This window comes from Euleptes europaea, chromosome 2 (genome assembly GCF_029931775.1).
Source record: "Euleptes europaea isolate rEulEur1 chromosome 2, rEulEur1.hap1, whole genome shotgun sequence".
Lineage (NCBI taxonomy): Eukaryota > Metazoa > Chordata > Lepidosauria > Squamata > Sphaerodactylidae > Euleptes > Euleptes europaea.
The window spans coordinates 77,343,765-77,369,975 of record NC_079313.1 but is presented as its reverse complement, the minus strand read 5'-3'; the positions used below and the strand labels follow the sequence as shown (position 1 = coordinate 77,369,975).

The window sequence follows — 26,211 nt, the reverse complement described above, 5'->3', positions numbered from 1 at the left end:
TATGCTGATGTGCCAACACACACAAAATCCAGGTAACTACATCACGCACCAGATTAAGATTGGGGACGAGGACTCTGTATCCATTGTAATCAGTTAGTGCTATTCATTTGAGCCTTGGCAAGGTGAAGATGGAGTCCTAACAGCTGCAATTTTAGGTCAAACTAATGAGACATCTTGACTAGTATCCTGTCACCCAAAAGCCCACAGAAGGGTCCCGCACCAAGTTGCACATCCAGGCCTGTTATTGATGCCCAGATTTTAACCAGCAGGACCACCAGAGTTCTGTCTGGGGTAAGCCAACAAGCACCTGGAGGAAGGGGCTGCCAATGAACTCTCACATACTGTCCTAATGCTAATAAGACTGTACACAGGTCACAGCAATGCTGTATTAGGTGCTTCCACCTCCGTGATGATATGGGGGGAAATTATACTACATGCAATTTTTTCAAATGGAAAAATAGTCCCGGGAGACACTAGAAAGTGTGCATGCTCTTTCCCTTCCAGCTATGATTCTGATACATATCATTCCCTTCTTAAGGACTGCAGAAGTGTTTCTCCTTTCTGAAACCCCATGGGAAGACAAAGCACTATGTGTATGAGTTTCTTTAATAAAACACAGCTGGTGGGGAATGCGTTAAGCAGCCCCTTGTCCATTTCAGCTAACCATGGCTGCTCTTCGTCAAAACAAACATGGGGGTTTAAATACCAGCATTTGCTGCAACGTGTATTGGTTCATAGTCCTTGGCTAACAAAAAATGGATGGATCTTATTCAAATAAACTTCTTCAACCATTTAAACCTATCAATAGTTTAGGAAACCCCTTAAGAGGTTTCTTAAATAGAGATAATAAGATTAACTCTTGGGTTCCATTTCTGTCATTCACTGAAGAGGATCTAATACCAGATTGAAAGGACATGGATTACTGTGCCGTTTTGCCATATACATTTCTATTTAGGAAACTGCACCTTCCTTCCCAACCTGATCCATATCAGGCATCATCAGGCAAATATGTAGTTAGGGAACTAGAGACCACAGTTCATCCCTCCTCAGTACCAACAATTCAATGTGTATAAACTGGCTAGACCTTCACAGCACTTCCTAAATATTCCCCTCCTGGTCTTGGGTAGAGGACACTATAGGCATGCCCCTAAAGCATTTTACTGGGCTATAAAGTACATCCAATGGCAGTAAGACTGCGTTTGTCACTTGATAGCACATACGGGAGCTCAATCATCGACTCAGTAAGATGACTTGTGTCCATTAGATGAAGCAAATTTATACCGTTTCCTTGTTTTGCATCAAGAGTGCTGAACCAGGACAGGAAGCTGTTGTGTGGACATGTCAGTGAAACAAACCATCAGAAATGGTTCCCAGTGGGTTAGTCTGGACTGGCCACCAGAAAGTCTGATCTTCAAGGGTCCCCCCCCCAAAAAAAACACGATCTTAAACTGTGCACACATTTAATGTGGCAAAATATGAATATTAAAATTACCAGTTCCTGAAAGGATTTATATGTACTCCTTTCCCACACAAGCATACACATAAGGAACAGTAACCTAACTGTTCTTCTCTGGAAAGGGAAGCAGGAAGCCTTTGGACGAGATTGGCACCCAGTGTTATTGAACAGATTCAAGCCCCCCATCATTCAAGTTATATGCCAAGCTGTCACCTCTTCCCACCTCAGGTTGCATCTGTACAAAAACCAGCTCAGCATACAGGAGAGCAGACTAAGTTTCTCTTCTCTTTAATTTGTTCATGTTAGAAAGAATGAGCCAGTCTTTTGGTGAAGATTTACAGGTCACTCAAGCTGAGCTCAGGCAGACTGGTGGACAGCTCGCTGTTAAGCTCTGCTCCCTTCAACATGCTACTCGTCTTCCTTCCAGGGGTGCTCTTCTCTATCGCCAAGCTTGGTATGGAAATCTCCTTGTCATCTAAAAATACAGAGAAGCGATTAGCCCATTACTCTGACCCCTGATTACACATACCCACCATGCAGCGCCGCTATCAAGGCCAACAAAAAGACAATGAACACTCGCATCACCAAACCATCGTGCCCTTTACATTTTATTGCAAGTGATGCTAAAATAGTTCAGTGGTCAAGATCTCCAGAAGACCCTGCAGGAATCAAACTATAATTAGTTTCACTTCAGAAAACTCAAAGGGCTGAAATGTGGCAAGCCCTTGTAAGGGCAGAAAGGTGGGATATAAAGAAAGCAATATGACCACCATAGGCATATACTAGATTTCAAGATCTTAAGAGCAAAAGGACGCCATGAAGTCATTCTAGGAAAGGTGCATAAAACGTCTTGCATACAACTAGACAGATCTAGTAGATCTAATAGAAACTGACTCCTTCATATACAGCGAATCAGCAGGATTAGTGTGGAGAAATAGGAAAATGCAAAGCAGTTTAATAGACCCCGACAGCCTCCACACACCATTCACAAGAATTAAGCATCTTAATCAAATAGGGTGTGAGTTTCCCTGAACAGAATGTTAAACTCTTTATTCCCCAAACTGGAGTATTCACAAGGTTATTGATGTAATAAAAACTGTGAAATTCCAGGAACAAATATGTGAAGGAAATAACTGCAAATAATATCAAAGGGCATAAAGCTAGATGTTAGGCCCAAGGAAGGGTATGAGCGCGTGCACCTCCCCAAGCTTTTGTCCGACATTGTGGTTCTCATGACGGATAACCAAAAACTTTAGATAATGAACCAAGCAGTTGAATTACTGGTTTAACAAGAAACAGTGGCTGTATCAGTCTGGCCCAGCTCTTTGAGGCAAAGCAGTGTTAGCTACTACATACATTTAAACCAGGAAGCCTGTTAAGAATTGGTTAGGCTACTAAGCCTATTAACATAAACAAGTAGAGGATAGTTACACTGGGTTTTTACAGACTGGTGGGAGGACAAATACGGAGGGGGCTGACATGAAATTGTAAGGCTGAAGAGGTAAAGCTCCAAACCTATGGAAAGATTTGAGAAGTAAGTCTCTTAAACTCAGCAAAACTTTAAGGATATATATAATCAGGTTGCATAAATCATAATGATGAACAGAAGCTATGCAAAAAGTAGAAAGCCTGCCTGGTATTCCTCTGGTTTCTGAAGCTGTAGCAGATTCCTGCATATTTTAAAACTTCTTCACAGCCATGAGGGCCAGAACTCCTTCTAAAAAGGAAAATTGGAATCTGCTGAACAAACACTTTCAGCATCACTGCTATGATGTCAGAACAGTGCTCCAATGAGGGGGGAAAGTTGTCCCCCCCCCATTGCAAAGTTACTAGTTAAGACGATCCACATCAGAGGTTCCAGGCCTGAATATCCCCCCCCCCCCGCCATCTTCACTAAAAAGAAATAATCCTGTTCAGACAATTCCAGTTATTCCAAGGCGCACCAGCAAGTTCTGCAAATTCTGGTTCACTGAAGAGTTCATCTGAGCTGACGTCAGTGAGACTGAGCTCGGAGGCTGAATCATCGGACAGAAAGGATGACAAGACATCACTGTGCAGTAATTCATTCTTTTTTTCTAGGAGACAAATAGCCAAACAGATTAGGAAGACTTCCAGATCACCGCAAATTTCCCCCATGAGTACCACTAGTAACATCAGCTGAAAAGCTGCCCTTCTAACTGTACAAAGCTGTAATGGCCTGATAGCAAATTCTGTGGACTTACGAAAGCTTTGCACTTGTCCTCCCTTTTTCGCCCTTTAGATTTTTATTATTTTTCATAAACATAAAATGATGTATACAAAGGTGGTTCTCCCTTTTAGAAGTCTTTGGAGTGTGCTCTGCAAGAGTGCTCTCTTATACATTTTAACTATTGTAGTTGCTGTCAGATCATGTACTTGGAATGCACGTTCATGCCACATTTCACCCTCAGCTATGCTCACTGCTTTTTCCTAATCAGAAATTACTTTCATACAGCATGTTCTAAAAACCAGCACTTACTTAGATGAATGCTTTCTTTCCTCAGTGGCGTAGCACACAGCTTGTCCTCAGCATGCAGACTTTTCACTTGTTCTCTTAGGTTGGTAACTGTGGATCTGATTAAACAAACGTAAAAAAAAATAAACCAACAAAAGTACATCAGTGATTGAGGAAAGAGCATGCATAAGAGAGAAGACACAAACTTTTATTTTATTTACAAAATTTATACCCCATCTTTCTGCCCTGATCAGGGCCACCAAGGTGGCTAACAGATTAAAAACATACATAATAAAAGACATCTTAAAAACCATTAAAACAAAACCATCACTAAAACACTTAAAACCAAGCTAAAACACACATAAAAAGGTAAAGGTCCCCTGTGCAAGCACCGGGTCATTCCTGACCAATGGGGAGACATCACATCCCGACATTTTCTAGGCAGACTTTGTTTTACGGGGTGGTTTGCCAGTGCCTTCCCCAGTCATCTTCCCTTTACCCCCAGCAAGCTGGGTACTCATTTTACCGACCTCGGAAGGATGGAAGGCTGAGTCAACCTTGAGCCGGCTACCTGAAATCATACAGTACAATAAAATACACATACATAAAATCAACAATTAAAACACAGGGCAGGAAGGAGGAATCACTGAGGGAGCACCAGACAAAACAAAAAAAGTCTTCACCCACTGGAGGAAGACAGCAACAAAAGGAGACAGGCATGTCTCTCCAGGGAGAGAGTTACAGAGTTTTAGTGCCATGAGCGAGAAGTCTCTCTCCCGGGTTGCTACACATGTAATCTCAGAAGCCAGGGACACCTAAAGCAGGATGTCAGAAGATGATTGTAGAAGCTGGGTAGGTTCAGAAGGGAGCAGGCTCTTCAAGCAGATGGTCCCTGAGGGACATCAGGAATGCATGCAAGCAACAATACATAGGACACAATGAAAGGCCCTGAGGTGAATATAGGTAGAGAAAGAATCCAACTGGGAATAATTGATGAGTGAATGGAAAGCAAGCCATGACTGACTACAATGAGCCAGAACAGCTGGACTTACTTGAAGATCAGATTCAGAACAAGTTTGCAAAAATGTTGCTGCTTAGAATCATTCATGATTTTGAGAGAGTAAGAGCAACTACAGCGAAAAGACAGTATGAGATCTTCTGGATTCTAGCACTCATCCTGTGACTGACTCACTATCAGTTCTGTTAACCTGGGTAATGACATCTGCTGGAGCAAAAGGCACTTCTCTCCTCAAGAGATTAATTCCAAGGAACAGACATCAGGCCACTCCAGCCAATCTATTTGTGAAGGCCAGGCATACTGCAGTTAAAGGCAAAAACGATAGACCTATTCTACAAAAAAAGAATATGGCACAACACCACTTCACAAGAATAAAAAAGGGGAAAGAAGAGAGGCCGGAGGAAGAGGGTTTGAGGTGACATTCCTGATGAGGAGCTTTGGGCAGGCAATTCAACTTATTAGTAATCCCTCTCTAAACAGCACCAAGGGCATCAAACTCAGTGAATGGCATGGATCACATGAGTCAGAAAGCTCCTGGAGTGGTAGCACATGGATCAGCATTATTTATTACCAATATTAGGAAGGATACAGAGTACCAACAGTCCCTCTAGTGGACTGCTGCTTGCCATAAAGTTGAGATGCCATTTTGCCGGTCTCTCATGCCTTCTTCCACATGAGACAAACTGGAGTCACACAATTCAGTGCACATGTACATCTGAATCCTGAATTCAGTATGGGCCTCGCAAGCAATTCTAACATTAGGAGCCACTGACACGTAAAGCACAACACATGTTTCCTTACTTGACATTACTGAGTTCCTGCTGGGTGCCCCGGGTCTCAGTCCTAGCTCTGTCCAAATCCTGAGTCTGAGTTTTGTAACTATTCATCAGATCTTCCAGCATCTAGGAACAAGAATGAACATGGATTACTCTGCTTATAACTTCAAAAAAAATTTAAAGTGTTTTTTTTAAAAACAATGAATTGCATTCCCATAACATCTCTCCTCCTCTTAAAATTTTATGAGCAATTGTTGTTAAACGACTCACTCAAATTCTCCTGGGAATGTCAGCCATTGCCTGAAAGCCAACAGTGGAGTGGCAAACTACACCTGTATCCACACTCACATCAACACATGAAGTTGCCTTCTACTGAATCAGCCCCTCGGTCCATCAAAGCCAGTATTGTCTACTTAAGACCGGCAGCGGCTCTCTAGGGTCTCAGGCAGAGGACTTTCACATCACCCACATGCCTAGTCCCTTTGACTGGAGATGCCAGGGATTGAACCTGGGACCTTCTGCATGCCAAGCAGATGCTCTACCACTGAGCCACAGCCCTTCCCACAGCCCCTCTGTGTTATCTTTCCCAGGTCAAGTAAACAGTGTAGCCCTTCAGTGGCAGTCTTCATAATATTCCAGCCTTAAAGAGGGCCACAAGGGCAGATGCCTTAACACAACTGGAGAAACAGTGGTGTTTAAGAGGCCGCATGTGCCCTGTCCTTTAATGGGGGGGGGGGGGGGACGGGACTGGCAACTGCTTCTGTCTGTGCATATGTTCCCTCACCCTTGCTCATTGTTTTTCTCTTCCGGCATTAAGGCTTGCAGAAAGAGTGCACAGCGACTGAAAGGGACTACAATGCAGTTCTGTGCATCTCCCCTTTTCCCCTGTCTTGTTTAACTTTAATTATGAACACGTTGGACAGGTTATGCTGTGCTGGCCCTAGCACACTATTGGCACTAAATTAATGAGTAGCAGCAAGCAAGCTTCCAAAAACCCTACCTTACAGTACTGACTTTGAGTCCTTCTAATCTCACGAGTTGCAGACACTTGACTGAACAGATCTTCCTCATGCCGATCTACAAGATGCAATAAGTCATGTCAATGAACACGCACGTGAAGCTGTTTTATACAGAATCAGACCATAAATCCATTGTGACCAGTATTGTCTACTCAGACTGGTAACAACTCTCCAGGGCCTCAGGTAGAGTATTTCACATCATCTACCGCCTGGTCCTTTTACCTACAGATACTGGGGATTGAACCAGAAACCTTCTGCATGCATAGCAGAGGATCTTCCACTGAGCTATAGCTCCTCCCCTAAAGTTACATCCGACTCAACCCTTTCCCCATCTGGCACACACGGCAAGGACTCTTTAACACAATAGTAATTGTAGGACAGAAGCAAAAGGTGCAGGAACATCACCGAGTTTTTGTTTCAGCTGCTCCATCTCTCTTCTGATGGTCTCATACTCTCGCCACAGGACTTTCTTGCTAGAGAAGATGTAATATAGGACCATTAATAACTAGACCACAATTAGTTTCTGGAAATTCAGCTGATGTTTCAATATGTTGTCAAGATGTCCTGAAAGGTGGCAGACAGACTCTGCTATTCTTATGCCTGGAGAGCTAATAAGCTAGAAGTCAACCACCCTACCTATCTGGGTCCCCACATGCTAGAAATAAGCAGACAAGGCAACAATTCTGGATGAGGGGCAGCCACAAAAGCAACTATTATTCTTTGTAAAGCAATTACATTCAAGCAAATTGACACACACCATAATGTATTCAAACTTTCTAAAACTGTGCTTTAACTTTAAATGCCCTGCTACAAACCCAACCGTATTCCAGTAGTTTGTTTTTTGCAGATGGTACCGGGAAAAGCACTACCCTTTATCTACCATTAGATTTCCCCACTGAACTCTAATCTTAAAATGTGGATAAAGTCAAATTGTTTTTGTTTGATAACCCAAATGCTAACCTCTCCAACATCTCTTGCGCAATGCCAGGGACAGAATATAGATCAGGGGTGCAGTCACCATCTGACTGCTGAAACACCTGCTGCTGAAGGTTATGGAGCTCACTCTTTAGTCCTTCCATCCTGCATCCCAGCACAGATTCCAAGCCACCGTAGGGGCTGTGCTGCAGTCGATCCACCTCCTCTGCAAAAACAAGCAGCATGGGGAGGAAGAGATTAGCTAATAACATCCCCCTTGGTTTGTGCAATGGACAAAGGTCAGAGAAACAGTATCATTTTATTATGGATACAAAGCACTCAAGTTAACAGTGGTGGAAACGTATTTGCTCCCATCTGGGTACCAGAGTCAGTTCCACACTTTTTTCCTCATGCTTCACATACCATGGGTACCATCTTACTGTCTTCAGTATTTCCTCCCGTTTCTGCCCCTTCCTGCCCACATTAACTCTACTTCTCCTCCCTGAGTTCTCCCCGAATTAAGTGGTACCCCCACATAAGGCTTTCAATCTTTGAGCAATTCATATAATCAACAAGTCCCTGTGACATGTAGACTGAGCTACATGGCTGCTTAGCTACAACAGGTGGAAAAACTGGAGCAATGCTACCGTATACTTCTGAATTAAGAAAGACCAGTCAAGTCTAGTAGGAAGGGGAGAAAATCTTTGCTCCTTTACAACTTACAACTAAACCTTTGTTTTAAAAATAGCCTGAACAGTCAAGACAAGGAAGAAAGGATTGAAGAAGAGATGGCAGAACAGGACAAATGTCTTATACCCTCTAGGTGACTGATGCTGTGCTGTTGCAGTTCTTTCTCCTGTTTCAGTCGATGTACCGCCTGAGTGAGGGATTCTATGACCTAGAAAGAGACAAGATGAGAACCAGAGTCATGGCAAAAGTACAGACAAGGGGGCTCTCAAGATCTAGATGCGAAACACCAAAGGTCAGAAATGCCAGCCCTATGGCAGATAATTGGTGAGAGTATATGTATAATGTTTTTGAACACTCTCATTGTGGGAGTGTATCCATTCCTTCCTCCAAGCATAGGGCACCCTCTCAGGTAACAGATCTTATGATGTGAGTCACACAGAAAGGCAGAAACTATCACATAACGCTATTGTCCTTCCATTCTATACTTTGCATGTGCTTCAGCTTAATTTATTGTTATTTATAGCTATTCAATTTGCTAAATGTAAATCCTTCATGTTTCAGATAACTCCACACAAGAGAAAAAGGTACATGAAGGGGAGGGGAAGTGAGAGAAAGAACATGCGCAAAACACATTCCATCCATCCCCCCCACTGTGCTAATAATGTCCAGTCCATAGCAGAGAAACTGAGTCATGACAGAGATGATTACCTGGGCTTGTGAATGCAGCTGCTTGCTGATAGCTGACAGCTCCTCAGTAGCCATACTACAGCAATGGTGAGCAGCACATGTGACATGCAAGGGTGGTGGTTCAGTCAGAACAGCACTCTCTGGGTTTATTCTTTCCAGCAATAAATCAGCTGCATGATGGAAAGCAACAGATGTGACAAACTGTTGAGTAGGGAAGCCATCAAGTATTGGAGCACTACTTCATTTGCCTCAACTAAAGTTCACTACAAAGGACTGTAGAACGGGAGTTAATTTTCAGTATTTAAAAGCAAAGCCAGGAGTTGATTCTGTTTCCATATAATCAACAGATTCACAGGCACGGCCATTCTACAGGTTCTCATTAAGAAACACCCTGTTGGATCAGACCAAAGCCCATGCATCCAGCTCAACATTCCGTTTTTTACAGGTAAGATGCCTCTCAATGAAGGTGATGTCCTTCTATTGTTTGCTCCCACTATCTTCATATCCTAGAATCAGTTACCAGTTGCCCCATCCAATCTAGCAACAGGGATTTACAAACTGATCCTGCAACTTCAGACACTTTCGGCATTAAAGATATTTTCTTTCTGCAACAGACGCTTAGAAATACCTAGTACATGCCAGTCATTCTTACCTTTGGAAGGTAAACCGGCTGGGTTCAGACGATGCTATAACAGAAATAGAATAGAGATGAAATAATGTTTCAACCATTTCTCTTGGAAACACACCACTAAGCATTGCTTCTGCCACGGGACCCTGCATCAAACCCAAGTTAACATGCACTGAGGGAGAACAGCGAGCAAAAGGCAAAATATTTTGTTATTATTGTTAATATAGCATCTTCAGTGTGCAAACAACATATACAAGCCAAGACTGTCAGCATGGACTTACAATGCCATGTTTTTCAGGTGTTATCAGCAATTGTCAATAAGTTGGCTGAATGAAGATCAAAGCAAACATTCTAAAAAAACTTTATGATCAATGGTCCCATGGAAATAACTCCTATAGAGACTATAGGATAATTCTCTGTAATTTCTTCTGCTTGGGTAGTCCAGTCAACACCCAAGCCATGTAAACGTTTACGATGCGAGACCAATTGGAGCAATTCCAGCTCCTTGCATAGCAGTCCACTGCAACACAGAAAAGTACAAGGGAGTTGGCAACTAAAGAGGTGAAAACCCAGGGGAAAAAACCTGGAAAAATGGGTGGAAGTCCCCTCCCCCGCATTTCCCAGGGTCTTAAAATAAATTCCCAGCAGAAAAAATTGAAATGTTGGGAGTGCAGAAAAAACTCCAGTAGTGTTCTGTCTTCTGTAACAAGTGAAATGCTTTTTAAGATATAGTTTTAATCCCTCAAAACATATAGTATTAACAGTTTTATGTAAGAATCTATAGCATTTAAGAATGTTAATTCTTGTGCATACTGTAGATATATGCAAGATTAAAGTTCATGAATATGCCAAATAGTACAATTTGCTAAATTATAACTTTAGCCTCAAGTTCAAGAAGATAATCTCCCAAATTGAGCCAACAATGATAATAATAAAAAGGAGAGGAATAAGTTGGAATATAAACATTAATTACTAGTATTATCTGATTTTTTAAATGCCAAAAGGCAAGCCATTGCCAAGGACGTTAAAGGTGGAAGAAAAGTTAGAGTACTCTTTACGAAAGTGGATATCAAACATGCTAATCCTCCAATAGGGCATCCTCTATTATTTAAAAAGAATAGCATTAAGAGTACAGGAAATAAGTTATATATTATGCACTGTGCATTTAGTAAAATAAGCTTAGACTGCATAAGTATTGCATATTCTAGGAAATTCTAGGAAAAATTCTAGGGAAAAAACTGATACCCACTGCTCATTTTGCAGAAAACGTACATCTTACAGCAACTAGTTTTTCCTGTCACAAATTAAGCTAGGAATAAAAGAGTGTAAAGCCCAAGTTCAAATGAAGAAGGCATGGTTAAGCCATTATTTGAAGATACAGTCTATTTATTCTATGGATCCCATAAATCTGAGGTCATCTTGTCCACAAGATTAACAGACAGTATCCATAATGACTGATTTGTGCTTCCTCTGAACAGTGACCACATTACTCATTTATATCCTTTTACCACATTGTCAACCTACCATCCTTTCAGGAACTGAATAAAAACCACTGGTTTAACAATCACCACCAAAAACCTCAGCAGGTTCTTGAAAGCCACTAAAGACCAGTTCATGGAAACTACCAGCATCTTTTTTCCCGCCACAGACAGAACCCACTTCTGAAGTCATCATATGTCAACATTCCCTTTACCAGCACAAAAACAAAACAACAGACTCATAGGCTTTTTTCAACTGGGAAGATAAACAAGTCAGATGTTCCTCTGCAACTGAACTTGCCTTAACTTTGGCCATGTTGGCATCTGTTGCAGTCAGTATAGAGCTTAGCTGTGTGTCCCAGTTCATCCTGTTGGCAAAAAGGTGTTTTAGCAATTCACCGGTTACCAATTTGCATCCTACGACCGCTTGGCTTGGTTAATCAGTAAGAAAACACTTCCTTCAACCTGCAACGCACAAATATCCTATATGGCCCAGCATTATGCAACCCTAAGCCCAGAATCACCCTTCAAAGCACATTGCTTCAGAAAGGCCAGACTGCTAAGAACCTGCACTTGGTCCGTTTAGCTCGGTATTGGCTGATGAGTGGCTGTGGCTCTCCAGGGCAGCAGAGAAAGGCCTTTCTTAGCCCCTGCTACCTTCACTTGAAGATGCCAGACGCTGGACCTTGGATGCTCTGCGTAGGCTGCTTGCTATATGGATCTAAATGCACCAGCATTTCCCAAGCAGTGTGTACTGCAGGTGCGTCCAGCTTCGCCTTCTACCTGTACACCCCCACACCCATCAAGGCCGTGGATACATGCAATCCGACTAAAAGCTTCTTAGCAGGGCACAGACACACCCCAGAGCGCTTGGTGACAGGCCAGGGGCTCTTGGCTGGCTGTGGGAATGCAGCCCCCCGCCGGCCCCTGGCGCTTGCGGCTCCGAGGCCTCACGCCGTCAACTCCTTCACTAGGGAGGGGACGGGGGCGAAGGGCCCTCGCTATGGGAGCATCGTCTGTAGCGACGGGAGGTCACCCAAAGAAACGAAACCTGACCAGCGGAGAAGCGGGATGTGAGGCCTAGCCCTAGAAAAGGCCTCGCTCGACCTGATTGTTTCCGCGGCAGATATTCAAACGCGCACTCCGCCAGCCGTTCGAAGCACGAGGCGAATCCCACCTTTCGCCACGCCGTAGAGACTTCTGGCGGTGGAAGTCCTTAAGGCATACTAATCCTTACAAGCGGGATCGTTCGTGGAACTACATTTCCCGACAGGCATTACGCCACAGACCCCCGTGGAACACTGGGAGGAATTAAAAAGTTCCCTTCATGCATCACGCGCAGCCATTAGCGGTCGATCGGTGAGGGTGTTTTTTTTTTAAAGCGTGGCTGGCGGACTTGTGCACGTGGGATGGCTCCGGCGTGCCTCGCAAGAAACTACATTACCCATGGGGCTCAGAGCCTAACTGCCATGGAGAAGCGTGTGGCGCATCTGGAGAAGAGGATTCGTGGCAACTTGGAGCATTTGGGATTTGAGGTTCATCCTTTCAAGGTACTGCAGACGTAGCAGGGTGTATGTTTCTTGGCGCCTTGTGTCTAGCCAGAGCTAGGGTCTCATATTAGTGCGTCGAGGCAATTTTCTTGATGTGATTTGACCTGACCTCTGTGATCTTTGATTACATTATCCTGCTGATCCACGTGGTGCCACTATGAGACTGTGTCACATCTGCTTTCTGCTATGATGAGTTCATATTAAGCTGTTGAATTATTACTGTTGTTCCTCATATAATACCACACTTTCCCCTGAAATTCCTGCTATTATTATTATTATTGTAGTTTAACATATGCCTACATAAACAGTGTGGCTTTGTTACACTCAGGGTATTACTAAAACCTACACATCTGTTAGTATATTTCCCCCCCCCCTTGCAGGCTTAAAGAGCAATCCTACACAGGTATAAATTGAATTTAGGTTCTGTTAAATGGGGCTTACCCCTAGGAACCTGTTCTTAGGCCAGCACTGTGTGTCACACAACATTAACATGTGGCACAAATGGCATGAGCATTGACATGCACTTTCTTACTGCTGCATGTGAAAATGGTGTGTTACATAAGGTAAGTGCTATGTCTCACCATTGTTAACTCTAACATCATTTTGTTTCACCATAACTTTGCTCTCTTGTGGTAGGACAGGCAGCAATCATGCAACCATAGTTTTTGAGGTATGGGAATAATGCTTAATGATAGATGGAAACTTCACAAAGTGGTTAAGGAGCCACTGTTCCTTGAACAAATTTAGCTTGGTCTTGTGACCAAGTGTGACCTCTGCCAGAGTCTTGTGCCAAATTACTACAGAGATTTTAACAATATTTTTCTTCTCTTTCTTTTGTTTGTTGAAATCTGGACTATTTGTTATACATTTTAAGCACAATTCTAAGTAGAGTTCCATCCTTCTAAGACTACTGAAGTAAATGGGCTTAGAAGGGTATAGCTCTGCTTGGGCTGGCACTGTTATGCACCAGATTATATTTGCAAAGCATTACTTTTGTCTGTTACCTAATTAGTTCTTCATAAAATGTCTAACAATATGTAGCTAATTTTTAAGGGGGGGTAGCGATGAGGACCAGGAGCCCTTTATGTACTTAGCATTGCACAGATGAGAAGGAGCCAGTCACTTTTGAACCTGTTAATTATGAAGAGCACTTAAAAAAAATGTTTGTGAGTGATAAAGTTTATTGTCTGTGGCCAAAGGCCATCACAATCCACCATACAAAACATTAAAACATAAAATATCATAAAATAACTTTAAAAGTCTGACCCACAAGAAACTAGTAGTTAAATATGTTACATTCCCTGATTAGAAACAGCTTTAGCTCGGATTTTCTTAGTTGCTAAAGCAAAGAGTGACACTTTGTAGGTAACATCAGGATTGGCATCTGATAGGAGAAAGAGCAGCTTCTCTGAATCTGGAGAAAGATTTAGGCCCTTTAGAATCACTCTGAGGAATTTAAGTCTGGGCTCTTTGTAAAGAGGACAGAATAAGGTGTAATGAGTTAGGTCCTCTGGAGCAGCTCCACAAATACATAGGCGAGAGGCCCATGGTGTTTGGGAGTAACGTCCAGCTATCCAAGCTGTTGGCATGGTTTGAAACTGGAGGGAGGTAAAAGCTATTCTGAGGTTATGAAAGGGGATACTGACCAGGTATGATGCTCTGACATGATCCCTTTTTTAAACTGTTTATACCATGGTGAGAATTTGGATTGGGAGATTGTTGCCTGTCTGATGCAGCATCACATTTGAACACCCAATCCCAAATGTTGGTTCCTGCTATGGGGACAGCCTGGGTGTCATCTGATATGGAGTAGCAATGCAGGATGTTGTTATAGAAGGCTAGCTTGTCAGCATCACTTTGCATCATCAATTTAAAACACTGCCTGCGATTTAAGTTGGTGGTGTCACTTCTTTGCTTTCTCCAAGATCTTAACACTAAGTGAACACGGGCCCTGATTGAAGGCAGATCAAGTTCTGCTCACATCAGGGCTGCAGGGGTGCCTCTGGGTAAGGCTAGAATTCTCCTCAAGGAGTGATTTTGGATAGTTTCCAGCTTTGTGACCAGACTATCCTCCCAACCCCAAACCTCTACACCATACAAAAGTTGGGGAACTGCATTACTTTGATAAAGTTTCAGAGCTGGGTTAATCAAGAATCCTCCTTTTGTATAATAACATTTCAGAATAGCCCCTATGGATCTTAAGACTGTGGCTCTGGTTATTGCTAAATGAGCCCTCCAGGTTAATGTTTCATTGAACGTTATCCCTACATATTTGAAGGTGCTGGATTGCTCTATAGGGGTTCCGTCTATGGACCACTTGAACTTGCGAGACTTTTTCCTAAAGACCATCACTTTGGTCTTGGCATAGTTGATTCTTAAGGCCTCTTCTTTACAGTAGTCACCTAGTTTGTGCAACAACCTTCTTAGGCATACACGTGTAAGGGAGACCAGAGCCATATCATCAGTGTATAAGAGGACTGATATTTTCTGAGGGCCTAAAGAGGGAGAAATGAACTCAGAGCCAGATAGCTTTGTGATGATGTCATTTAGATATAAATTAAACAGCAGGGGGATTTTTTGTTTGTTGTAAACACCCTGTTTGGAAAAACACACAGACTATTTGATAGTAGACATCACCTGATAGATAAGTGCTTCTTTTAAAGGGATAATGTTGCTTTTTGTTTTGCACACCAACAATAAAATTATAAACAATCCTAATCTCATCAACTTCAGTGGATTTAAGGTGCAACTGTGCTTTGGACTGCATTGCCAGTCTCCATTCCTTACCCATTACCTCAAGACATTTTTGAAGGTCTTATCCTATAGATTGCCCTGACCTGGATGGCCCAGGCTAGCCTGATCTCGTCAGATCTCAGATGCTAAGCAGGGTCAGCCATGGTAAGTATTTGGATGGGAGACCATCAAGGAATACCAGGGTTGCTGTGCAGAGGAAGGCACTGGCAAACCACCTCTGTTAGTCTCTTGCCATGAAAACCCCAAAAAGGGGTCGCCATAAGTTGGCTGCGACTTGAAGGCAATTTACACACACATCCTATAGATTGCATTCAAGTATAGCATTTTACCTGGGTTTTAAAGGAAACTTGTGAAGAAAGAACAGTATATCTGATGTCTCAATACACTGTATACTGGAGTGGGAATTGCATAAGCTTAGTTGATGTAGAGACCAGGAGAAACAAGTAACAAAAGACATTCTGAAGAGCTATCAAGGTTACAGCCCCAGGTAAAAAAAAAAAAAAACCAAGTGGAGTCAAATTGGGAATGCAGCCAGCAGTGTTTGGATAGGGGATGAATGTTAAGTTCGTTGACGGGGAGGTAAACATTAAGACAGAGTCGATAAATTACTAGTGTGAAGGTGAGGCATGTGTCTCCTAGCGAATTAAATATTAACCATGGTAAAGGAGGAAAAATAACATTCTCTTTGATACCCATCAAATTGTGATTACTTGGAAGCCATATTCCTTGGTTTTGTGTGCTTTTAATGATTTTACTGTGTTCTGCTAAAATATCACCTAACTTGCATACAACTTTCAGAGAAATGGCATTTTTAGTTGAGGGAGTTGCATGACAAACAAATCTGTTATGGTTTGCTAAGGCATTGACTAATGCTCAATGGGCTGTGAGAAATCTTCTTTTGGCTTGTACGTTAAAATAATGAGGCCTCTGACCACTGAAGGAAAAATAAATACAGAACATACCAGGACATGTTGCTAAATGTAGCTGTACCCTCTGCATATGAAGAGATTAAAGCTACATGTCAAATTCATGTTATTTATGTTCTTTATAGTCTGCCTTTCTCACTGGGGCTCAAGGCTGATTACACAGAGTACATCAGTACAATCAACAGTATTAACAAGACTTATTAGACCATTGTACTTACAGCAACAGGCAGTATGAGCTATACAAATTGTATAGACCACTTAACCAAGTATCTTTCTGGGCCATTTTGTTACATTTCAGTCATGTTACCTGTGTTGGAAAGCCCCCTTGAATAAATAAGTATTGCATAGTTAAATCAGTATTACATAGCCGGGAGAGGGGGAGCCTTCCTGACCTCATCAGACAGGCCATTCAGTAATGCGGTCATTCCATAATGTGGGACCACAATAGAGAATCCACATGAACAGGTGGTTTTTTATTTTGCCCGTTTGCAAGTTGGCACCTGCAGAAGGCCCTTCTCAGATGAGTGAAGTTGTTGTGGTGGAGCATAGGAGAAGAGTCAGTCCTGCAGGGACCAAGGCCATGAAGGGCTTTGCTCTAAGTCATGCACCTTCCCTCACACGTGCCCTGGGTGCCGCTTTGGCAATGCAGGCTCCTATAGCCAGGGCTAGGGGTGCATGTGTGTAGGTGCAAACCAAAAAAGCTACACCCAGACGTATGCCCCATTTTATGCTATGGGCATATTGCTGTGTGTGTGGCAGAGATGCTGGCAGCCCTGTACAGGGCTGTCAGCATGGCCCCATGCCAGGATGCCCCTGTGTGGGGGAATGGGGCACAACAGGAGTTCAGGGAGTGACCTGTTCTCTCTAGTATCAGAGGAGCATGCCTATTATTTTGGGTGCGGTGGAACATGGGCAGGATGGTGCTGCTGCACTCGTCTTGTTTGTGGCTTCCTAGAGGCACCTGGTTGGCCACTGTGTGAGCAGACTGCTGGACTTGATGGGCCTTGGTCTGGTCCAGCAGGGCCTTATGTTCTTATGACAGGTAGCTTCCCCACAGTGCCCTGTGCATCTGCTGGCCAAACAACCACGGTACCTACTGACTTGCAGGACCACTGTGCTGTTCATCAGCGTTGCATATGGCTCTGTTTGGCATCTGCTCAGGCAGAGATTCAACTTGGAATAGACCTCCACTCTTTTTTGTGAGACTGGGGCAGTTACATATTTAAATATATGAAACAGCTGCTGTCCTGTCTAGCTTGTCTGTTGGTTCTGAGTGAAATAGTGTAGGTTTGGGCTGTAAGATTCAGAGCACCATTACCTGTCTCTGCTCATGACTCCTGCTGTTTGGTCTTCCTCCTAGTATGAATCACGTGGTTAAAGCGAAAGTCCCAATTGGCTTGTGTGCTGCCACCCACAATCCTTATGACATCATAAGGACTAGAGATGCTGTGTCATTAGCCCATGTCAGAGGTTGCATTATGAACCCCAAATAAACTGACTCCTGTTTTTACTGTTTTATTCCTTGAACAGATTGTCAAGCAGCAGAAATCAGAATGGAGGCCTACAATTATTGTTGTTAATCAAATCTGGAAGAGATGCATGAATTCTTTGCTAGTCCTACTTTTGTATAGCCTGGGGTTTTATTTTGTTTTTTTGGTGTTTATGACTTCTGAAAATCTATGCTTCTTTTAAAAGCACTGGTATGCTTGTGGCAGAAATTCGCAGTTTGAGAACTTGCCAGGAGTAAGAACATGTCCCTCAAATTGGAGAATTTGTTGTCAGCAGTCTTCTCCCTGAGTTTACCATGAAATTATTGTCCTAGTCATTGGTGCATAACTCTTTCATTCTATGATAGTGTTACATTTTTTAAAATTCCATTCTCCAAGAGGCTTAGAAAATAGCACTTCTGATATTCCCATGGGGACCCCAGTGTGGGGGGTCTTGCTTCTTTAGAGATGGAATTTCAGACCCGTTTAGCTTCAGAGATGGAGTGACATCAGGAGCTTTCAGGCTATTCTCTGCACTCACCACCATGATGTCATAATTTGATGTGTAACAAAAGTATGTGATTTTGAATCTGATTTTTTTGAAGGCTCTCTGAGCTCCTTTTTGCAGAAATCTGTTTCGGATCCAAGTGTGTAACAAGGAGTTTCTCAGGAGATTTGGCAAGAACCTATTTGAGCCAGGTGTGGTGTAGCAGTTAGTGTCGGGCTAGGATCTGGGCGATCCAGGTTCAAATCTGCACTTTGCCATGGAACCTTGCTGGGTGACCATGGGCCAGTCACATACTCAGCCTAACCTATCTCATAGAATCGTGATGATAACCTGGAGGAGAAGAGAATGATGTGTGCCATTTTAAGCCTCCATTGGAGAGAAAGGCAAGGTATAAATGAAGTAAAATAAGTTAATTAAAATAAATAAAATACTTATACAGCATTTTGAAGGGAAGTGCTGCAGATAGGATTATATGTGAATAAAAAGAAAACTAAGTAGTGGGATATAATTGTCCCAGAAAGAGTTTGCAGATCAGACAGTGTTTGTTGTCAGGACTAGAAGCTGACATTGGAATGCTGCTGTTTGCTTAGCAAGTGGGAGGCTTGAGTGCAACTACAAGAGGATCAGCAGCAAACAGGCAAAGAATCTGGTTCAAAATATTTTATCAAAACAAATTATTAATTAAGGAATGTGGACACTGTGTTACCAAGCATGTACTCATTTGATTCTTTTTAAAGATCTGTGTATTTATATAGTCAGCAAAAGTAAATCATGATATAAATAGTAATTTACACTTCTCTATTACATGCACATACTTTAGTAGTTACATTTGTTCCAGATACAGACCTGTGTACTGTGACTTTTCGGTGTTCTTGTTCGCTAGCAAGGAACACAGCATTTTCAGATGTGCCTTTCTTTAAAAAACAAACAAGCAAACAAAAAACCTAAATTCCTAGCCAACCCTTATGACTATAGAAGAAACTCTGAAAAATACTGGCTAAGAATATGGTAAGGACTCAAACAGAGGTTGAGTAATCTAGAGGTCTGGAGAGAGCTTCCACAACACTAGGTGGCGCTACAGTGCCTTGCACAGTTCCCTGTCTGTTTCCTATGTGGCTGCTGGTTTAATAATCTGCATATGCACACTTTTCATCTGCTTCTTTGGCTTCTGCCAAACCAGTCTTTGGGAAAACAAAATAAATTTCTCGATCTTTTGAAAATCTGAAGCTTGGAAAATGAAGTTAAGTCACGCAAATTATTGCTTCCTTTGGGTTTTGTTAATAGACCCACAGTTCCACACTAAGCAGAGTTACACCCTTAGTAACAGAGTTACTAAACAGAGTATAAGTGCATTCCCTTTAATAGACTTAGAGCAGTGTATCTCTCCTTAGGATGACACTGCCAGAGGATCAGGCCTCCAGCTGGTGAGGAAAAGAAAGTGGAAGTGGTTGGGTCTAATAACCATGTTTTTAAATAAGACCTGCAGTGCTCAGACTGTAATCCCAGCTGTGCAAATGGCATGCAATTGTTGATCATCAAAATCCAGATGTCCTTTTCTAATGGTAATTTATTTTTCTTTCTGAAGGTAGGATGGTACAATGCAGTCCTTCCTTCAGCTTTTCATTTGCCATACTCTGATAACACACTGGCATTTGTGGTACTCAGCATCCCCGCCATGTTTGACAAAGCCTTCAAACCTTTCCTGAAGAATCAGCTGCTGGAAAAGATTCATGATCCCGTGGATCAGTGCATTTTCCATCACCTTTCGTTGGTGAGGGAGGTGAGAGTTCTTAACACAAAGTCTTCTCTTGTCATTCACAACGGATTCATGACAAATATGTAATTAACATATGGAATTTGTCATTTTTAAATGGCTTGTTTTTATAGAGTGACATTGTTTTAATTGTAAACTGCCATGAGCAGGACTCTGAAGAGGCAGCATAGAATTATCCTAAATACATAAATTGCATTCCTATGGTAAGAGCATAAGAAGAGTCCTGCTGGAACAGTCCAAGGGTTCATCTAGTCCAGCATCCAGTTTCCCAGAGTACCCAGCCAGATGCCTACAGAAAGCAAGGCATGATAGTAACAGTTTTTCATTGCCCCCCCCCTTATGTATTCATAAGTACATTGCCTGCGAGCATGGAAATTCTGTTTAGCCATCATGATTAATAACTGTTGGCAGACTTATCTTCCATGAATCTGCCTGATTCCCCTTTTAAAACCAGCAAGCCAGTGACAGTCCCTGCATTTTGTGCCACTGAATTCCCTAAATTAATTATGTATTGTATAAAGAAGGAATTTCTTTTGTCTGTAAGGAATCAAGTGCTAGTCTGTTTCATTAGATGCCGGAAAGCTGTAGTTTTACGAGAGGGGAATTTCTCTGTATCTTGTTTCTCTGCATCATGCCTATCTTTATAAATCTCTGTCATACTTTCCCCTCCCCCACCATCTTTTTTCTGACTGAAGAGGTCCCGAGCACATTAGCCTTTCTTCATGGGGAAGGTGCTTTATCACATTTATTTATGTATCTGTTTATTGCAGGAGTCAATGCTTGTTTTTAGAACTGCAGGAGGGCACAGTGATCAAGAACCTTTCCACAAATTACCCAAGTAGTGGAATTCAAACTGCGGAGGAAGGGTCATCTTTTAAGATGTTCCCTGACATTTAAAGAACAAACAACCCTGTTTGCAGTAAACTAGCACCTCATGGGAAAAGGTTTGGCCAAGCCCTCTCTGATATTCTAGGTCACTACATGCAGGGTGCTTTGTACTTGGGGAAGCATTCAAAAATGACACCGACACCTGCAGTCTGAATAGCTACAGTCTAGAATTCTACTGCTGCTCCCAGATCATCTGCATTACACACACAGTAGATCTTAGTGACTGATGTTATAAATACATGCAGCAAAGAAACACGCATTGAAGGTATATAATCACCTTACATTGTTTGAAAAGGTGTTCTGATGGCCAACTTGTCATCCAACAAGTTTTGTAATTTCCCCTACCCCCATGCTAGTTCAAATGAATGAAGTTTTTCCTTGGGGTGGAGATTTTCATAAGCAAGGGCTGAATGGTACCTGACTGTCACAATGGTGTGGTATGTTATTTGACATGATTTTGCCTTTTGTGACTTCAGTTCCCCAGCAGCACAATGAAGGTGAGGACAGTGGGTACTGAGAACACTCCATCTTGACAAATAGACAAGTGTGCAAATACAGTGGCTTGTGGTGGACTAGCATGGGGGGTTACCGCACTTGTATTCTTAGCGATGTATTAAGAGTTTGAAAATGTTATAAAAAATACTGTTCGCACTTTGTTTGGCCCCTTTAGCTGTGAAGACGTCTTCCAACCATTTATAAGCCGTGGTATCCAAAAACCACGATGTTTTTTATAACATTTTCAAACTCTTAATACATCGCTGGGAATACAAAGTGCGGTAACCCCCACGGTTTCTTCCATATAATCTCTTACAGTCACCCCCTCAAAAACCACCCAGAGTACAGATGACAAGCTTTGTTCCACCATGTTAAATATTGTAAAAGATTTAAGTTCGTCCCTAACAAATGTGCCCAGAATGCTTTTTTCTTTCCCCCCCTCTACTTCCTCACTTTGAATATTAATGCGAATTTTTGTCAGCAGCTGCAGTTTTTATTTATGTAAATTTTACAGAATAATGAAGCAGTTCTTGTGACAAACGAGTAAGTTGGAGGAATTTGTTTTTAGGCTTGAGTTGTTTTTAGACTATATATTGGTCATATTTCATCTCACCTGAGCAGATCATTGAATGAATGAAATAGGATGGAATAATTTTAGAAACCTCGACAGTAGGTGAGGGTACCTGAGAACATAAGATTATACCTTCAGCGAAATGTATCTTGTTTGTATGCCATGGTCTGATGGAGACTCTTTCTTCCAGAGCCTTGCTGACCAGCAGTTGGATATCATGTATGATTATGAGATGCTGCCCAATCGGAAGCCCAGGTTCCTGGCCCAGACAGCAGCTCATGTAGCTGGTGCTGCATACTACTACCAGAGGAAAGATGTGCAGCAGGATCCTTGGGGAGAGAAGGTGAGTTTAAGATCAGAGCATGCAAGTAAGGGTAGTACTTATTTGTTAGAAGTAGATAGATGTAACTTTTATTTTCACACATTAGAAGGATTCAATATGCTTTGTGAATGTTTTCTGTTACTTTCTCCTCTGCTTATTGCACATTGTAATCATGGTTCAATATACTCCTTGCATGCACACACCACAGATCCATGTTTTCCATTGCTTAGCTTTGCTCCATGCAAATTTCTTCCTGCTTTTTAGCTGTTTTTTTTTATAGAAGCTATTGTCAGTTTGCAGCACTGCTGAAGAAAAGGAGCATTCCATGATCTGGCAGTGAAGATCTACCTATCTCTGTGTAAAGCTGCACTGATACTATCACCACCAGTCATGCGACTCACCTCTGCTTTCTGCCTAGCTAAATTCTGCAGCTCTTTAGGACATAGCCATTTAGCAGGCCTGCAGAAAATACTGTCCCTTGATGGTACTTGAACTAGTTGCACACATGACACTGCCTTATACTGAATCAGACCATTGGTTCATCAAGGTCAGTATTGTCTACTTAGACTGGCAGCAGCTCTCCAGGGTCTTATGCAGAGGTCTTTCTCATCACCTCCAGATTCTTTAAACTGGAGATGGCAGGGATTGAACCTGGGTCCTTCTGCATGCCAAGAAGATAATCTACCTCTAAGCCACAGCCCTTCCCTCCTATATTTAGTGTCGTGTGGGTGTCTGTCATTTTTGCTTAGTTTGGTCTCTTTGATCCAGCAGACCATTTAACGTTTTCAGTTATGAGTCCCTTGGAGACAGAAGTATTTCTAGTGAATAGATTGGGATATACTGTTTTTAAAATCCACGCAGCAGGATAAATAGCCTTTAGGTGCAATCCTGTGCATACCTAATTTGAGAATAGACACCACTGAATTTAGTGAGCGCCCCCCCCCCCCCAGTAAGCAATCTTAGGATCAGGCTGAAATTTAGCAGATTGCTCTGTGTTTCTCTGTATTATGCAATCAGGTGCCTAATAGTGTAGGCAGTGTGAACAAGGAATTGTTGTTCATGGTGTGTAGGCTTATCCCCTCTGGTGAATTAGCTTTGTATAACTGAAGAACTTGTTTGGCAAGACGCAGTGGTAGGACAAAATAATGTATGTGAAGTGTGAAGCCTCAAACCACTTTCACCTCTTTTCAATGCTGTTTTGTTGCCACTTGACTGAAGGCAGGTCTTCCATGGCCTGGAGCGTGAAATAGAGCTGGCCCCCAGCACAAATTTTGTGACGAAGAGATGGCACATTGAAATCTTATTGTGTAGGTTATAGTTGAGTTTGCTTTCTCTGTATCTTTTTCCTCACCAAGTTTGAAGTACTGGCAGACCTTTGACTTCATGCCTTCAATCTGCTTTCTTTCTCTCCAGAAGATCTACGGTGTCTGCATTCATCCCTGTTACGGAGGCTGGTTTGCCATCCGGGCTCTCCTGCTTTTCCCAGATGTTGAGGTGTCCTCCTTGCAGGAGAATTCCCCTATCGATTGCGTGAGAACAGAAGAAAAGAAAATAGAACTGCTGGATAAGTTCAATTTCCACTGGTGGGACTGGAGCTACCGGGACATTATTGAAGTGACGGAGAAGTACTCGGAGGAGCAGAAAATGTACTTTGCAACTCCTCCGGCTGAACGATTAAAACTGCTGGGGCTTAACGGAGGATTGCAGAGGAATGCAATGCACTGAGTAGCGTTTTTCATTGTGCAAAAGAGACATGTGGCCTGCATCACTGTGCCCACTGTTAAAAAGATGGACCATGCCAGCATCTTGATGATTCAGTCTGGCAACCTGGCTCTCAGTTGTAGCCGTATTGCATTCTAGAATTGGGTCAAGCCTAGGTTTGAGGCTTTTCATGTTGTAATATAGGTTAGAGATTGACGGTGAAGTCCTGCCGGCCTCGCTCTCAGGTAGGCAGAAATTTGTTACACTGGAAACTTGTAAAACTTGTACTTGGGAACATTAGGTTTTGAACTCTAGTATGATGTTATTTTTAAGACAGGTCTGAGGGCTTCATTTTTATCTACTTCAATGGTTGTGAGGGAGTATGGTTTATTTCACGACTGTTTGATGGTTGAAATGTGAAAGAATTTGCCATTTGTTATGAGCTCAGGGAAAGATGAGAATAGCACTTCTTGCTTCTCTGTAGGAGAATTTGTCCAGGAAGCAAAGACTTTGAAGCATATTGCCTAGTCCTTTTCATGGAGTCAAATGTCATTTCAGGTACTGCCTCTACCATTGTATATCCATGCAGATTCTGTGATTGTGAAACACTTTCATTTCCGTTGGTGGTCTTTCCCTTTTCTTTCTATTTTTGTGCAAAGCACTGATGGTACTGCCCAACCCAAGTGGTAAACAAAGTAAAACTGAAGGAAGCAAAAAGGTCTCACAATTTCTGTCAACAGTCTTGGTGCAACTCATGTACATTGCAACCCTTTCATGAAGTTACATATTGAGGTTGAGAGCTGGAAAAGAAACCATTCCTACAAAAAGCTAAATTCTCTAGTGTGACATAAACATAAGGAAATGCAAAGTACTGCTGTTTGTACATCGGTTAAGAAGAATTATGCATAATGCTGCCCTCCTAAGTGTTAATATATGTTTTCAAACTACCCAACATATTTGTTCCTGTTCCCCCTATCAGTGTTTCCTAATGTCTCCTCAGCATATGCAGGAGTCTGCTCGTGTGCTCAAGCTTCACTTTTTAAGGTTCTAGCTCATTAGTGTCTTACTGGCATAAAAATGAGGGACTGTGATTCATGAGTCCACCATGGGGTTGTCCCACAGCTCTCATTGGTGCATGATAGTTAATTCTACTCTCAGAGTCAACTCTTTTTGCAGTAAGCGATACCATGCCCAGGAATTCTTCATAATAGTCTTAAGGTACCCAGGAGACACAGTGCACCTTCCATGTTGTTTTCTGGGACTGATAGGAATGAAATGTGGGTTCAGCCTTTGGGCTCACACATCTGGGTGTCTCTATTCCAGGCAGTGTTCCTCAGGAAGTAACATTAGTGTAGAAGTTTGCAGGGCTTCCTGTGGCATCACCTCTGTTTGCAAATGTGATTGCAATGCTAAATGTACTCACTGAGAAGCGAGTGCTATTTAATTCAGTGGGACAGTAAACATGAGTAGGATTTAGCAGCTTTTTTGCTTCAAGCAAAGCAATGAATGTCTGCCGTGTGGAATTGTTAAGCCTAAACCTCAGTTAACCAATTTTAACTTCTTGTACTCTCATTGATGCTTAGTAGTATTTTCTGAAACCATGTAGTTCAAGCTTGGTGGATGGAGGCCACATCCACACAGAAATCCCAGAAATAATGTTTAGAGTATCTTGCTCTGTGGATCTCCCTAGTCTCATGAAGTGTTGCCTTGGTAGGGTTGATGTTCTTGGAGGTGGCCAGTTGTAGTACTGGAACTGTCCATGTGATAGCTAGCAGCCTGAGGTTCTGCAATTTCCCCCCCACCCCTCTCTCTACTCTTACTGCCACTAATGCCTGTCTAATCCTTTCTCCATAATCACTGCATGTCAAGTCACATTGCTCCTTTCACTGCAGTACCCTGCTCACTATCTCCAACATACTAATGTGCTTCTCTGTTCTCTCTTGTTACTGATGTGCATATGTAAAAAGTACAAGGGCAGTTTATATGTGCTTATGTAAAAAAAAGGCTGTTTTAAATGCACTTATACCAGGTTTCTGAACAGATTGATGGCCATGCGGGAAGGGTGATTTACAGTCACATTCCAACCTTCCTGCAC

At 42.4% G+C, this 26,211-nt stretch overlaps 2 protein-coding genes across 2 annotated transcripts; one reads left to right on the top strand and one right to left on the bottom strand.

The window, feature by feature from the left end:
* Positions 1–1,643: 1,643 nt before the first annotated feature.
* LOC130473748 (uncharacterized) lies at positions 1,644–11,507 on the bottom strand. Its single transcript, XM_056845332.1, has 11 exons — positions 11,442–11,507; positions 9,687–9,720; positions 9,056–9,204; positions 8,474–8,555; positions 7,703–7,883; positions 7,148–7,215; positions 6,724–6,800; positions 5,749–5,849; positions 3,954–4,048; positions 3,400–3,531; positions 1,644–1,931 (listed from the first exon to the last, which is right to left on the bottom strand). Exons 1-11 carry the CDS (start codon positions 11,505–11,507, stop codon positions 1,792–1,794), a joined length of 1,125 nt encoding a protein of 374 aa, XP_056701310.1. The 3' UTR covers positions 1,644–1,791.
* A 1,065-nt stretch (positions 11,508–12,572) lies between these two features.
* MMACHC (metabolism of cobalamin associated C) lies at positions 12,573–24,282 on the top strand. The gene is made up of 4 exons (XM_056845034.1): positions 12,573–12,690; positions 19,951–20,145; positions 22,284–22,436; positions 23,829–24,282. The coding sequence occupies exons 1-4, from the start codon at positions 12,610–12,612 to the stop codon at positions 24,138–24,140; spliced, it is 741 nt and encodes a 246-aa protein (XP_056701012.1). The 5' UTR covers positions 12,573–12,609; the 3' UTR covers positions 24,141–24,282.
* Positions 24,283–26,211: the final 1,929 nt, after the last annotated feature.

Excerpts from the sequence above, each read along its gene's own strand:
- LOC130473748 (XM_056845332.1), bottom strand. The coding sequence starts at position 11,507 with ATGAACTGGGACACACAGCTAAGCTCTATACTGACTGCAACAGATGCC. Across the intron at positions 6,801-7,147 it reads GCAGCTGAAACAAAAACTCG|ATCGGCATGAGGAAGATCTG; the intron begins GTGATGTTCCTG and ends TGCATCTTGTAG. Across the intron at positions 1,932-3,399 it reads AGAATTTGCAGAACTTGCTG|ATGACAAGGAGATTTCCATA; the intron begins GTGCGCCTTGGA and ends CTGTATTTTTAG.
- MMACHC (XM_056845034.1), top strand. The coding sequence starts at position 12,610 with ATGGAGAAGCGTGTGGCGCATCTGGAGAAGAGGATTCGTGGCAACTTG. Across the intron at positions 20,146-22,283 it reads ACCTTTCGTTGGTGAGGGAG|AGCCTTGCTGACCAGCAGTT; the intron begins GTGAGAGTTCTT and ends TCTTTCTTCCAG. Across the intron at positions 22,437-23,828 it reads AGGATCCTTGGGGAGAGAAG|AAGATCTACGGTGTCTGCAT; the intron begins GTGAGTTTAAGA and ends CTTTCTCTCCAG.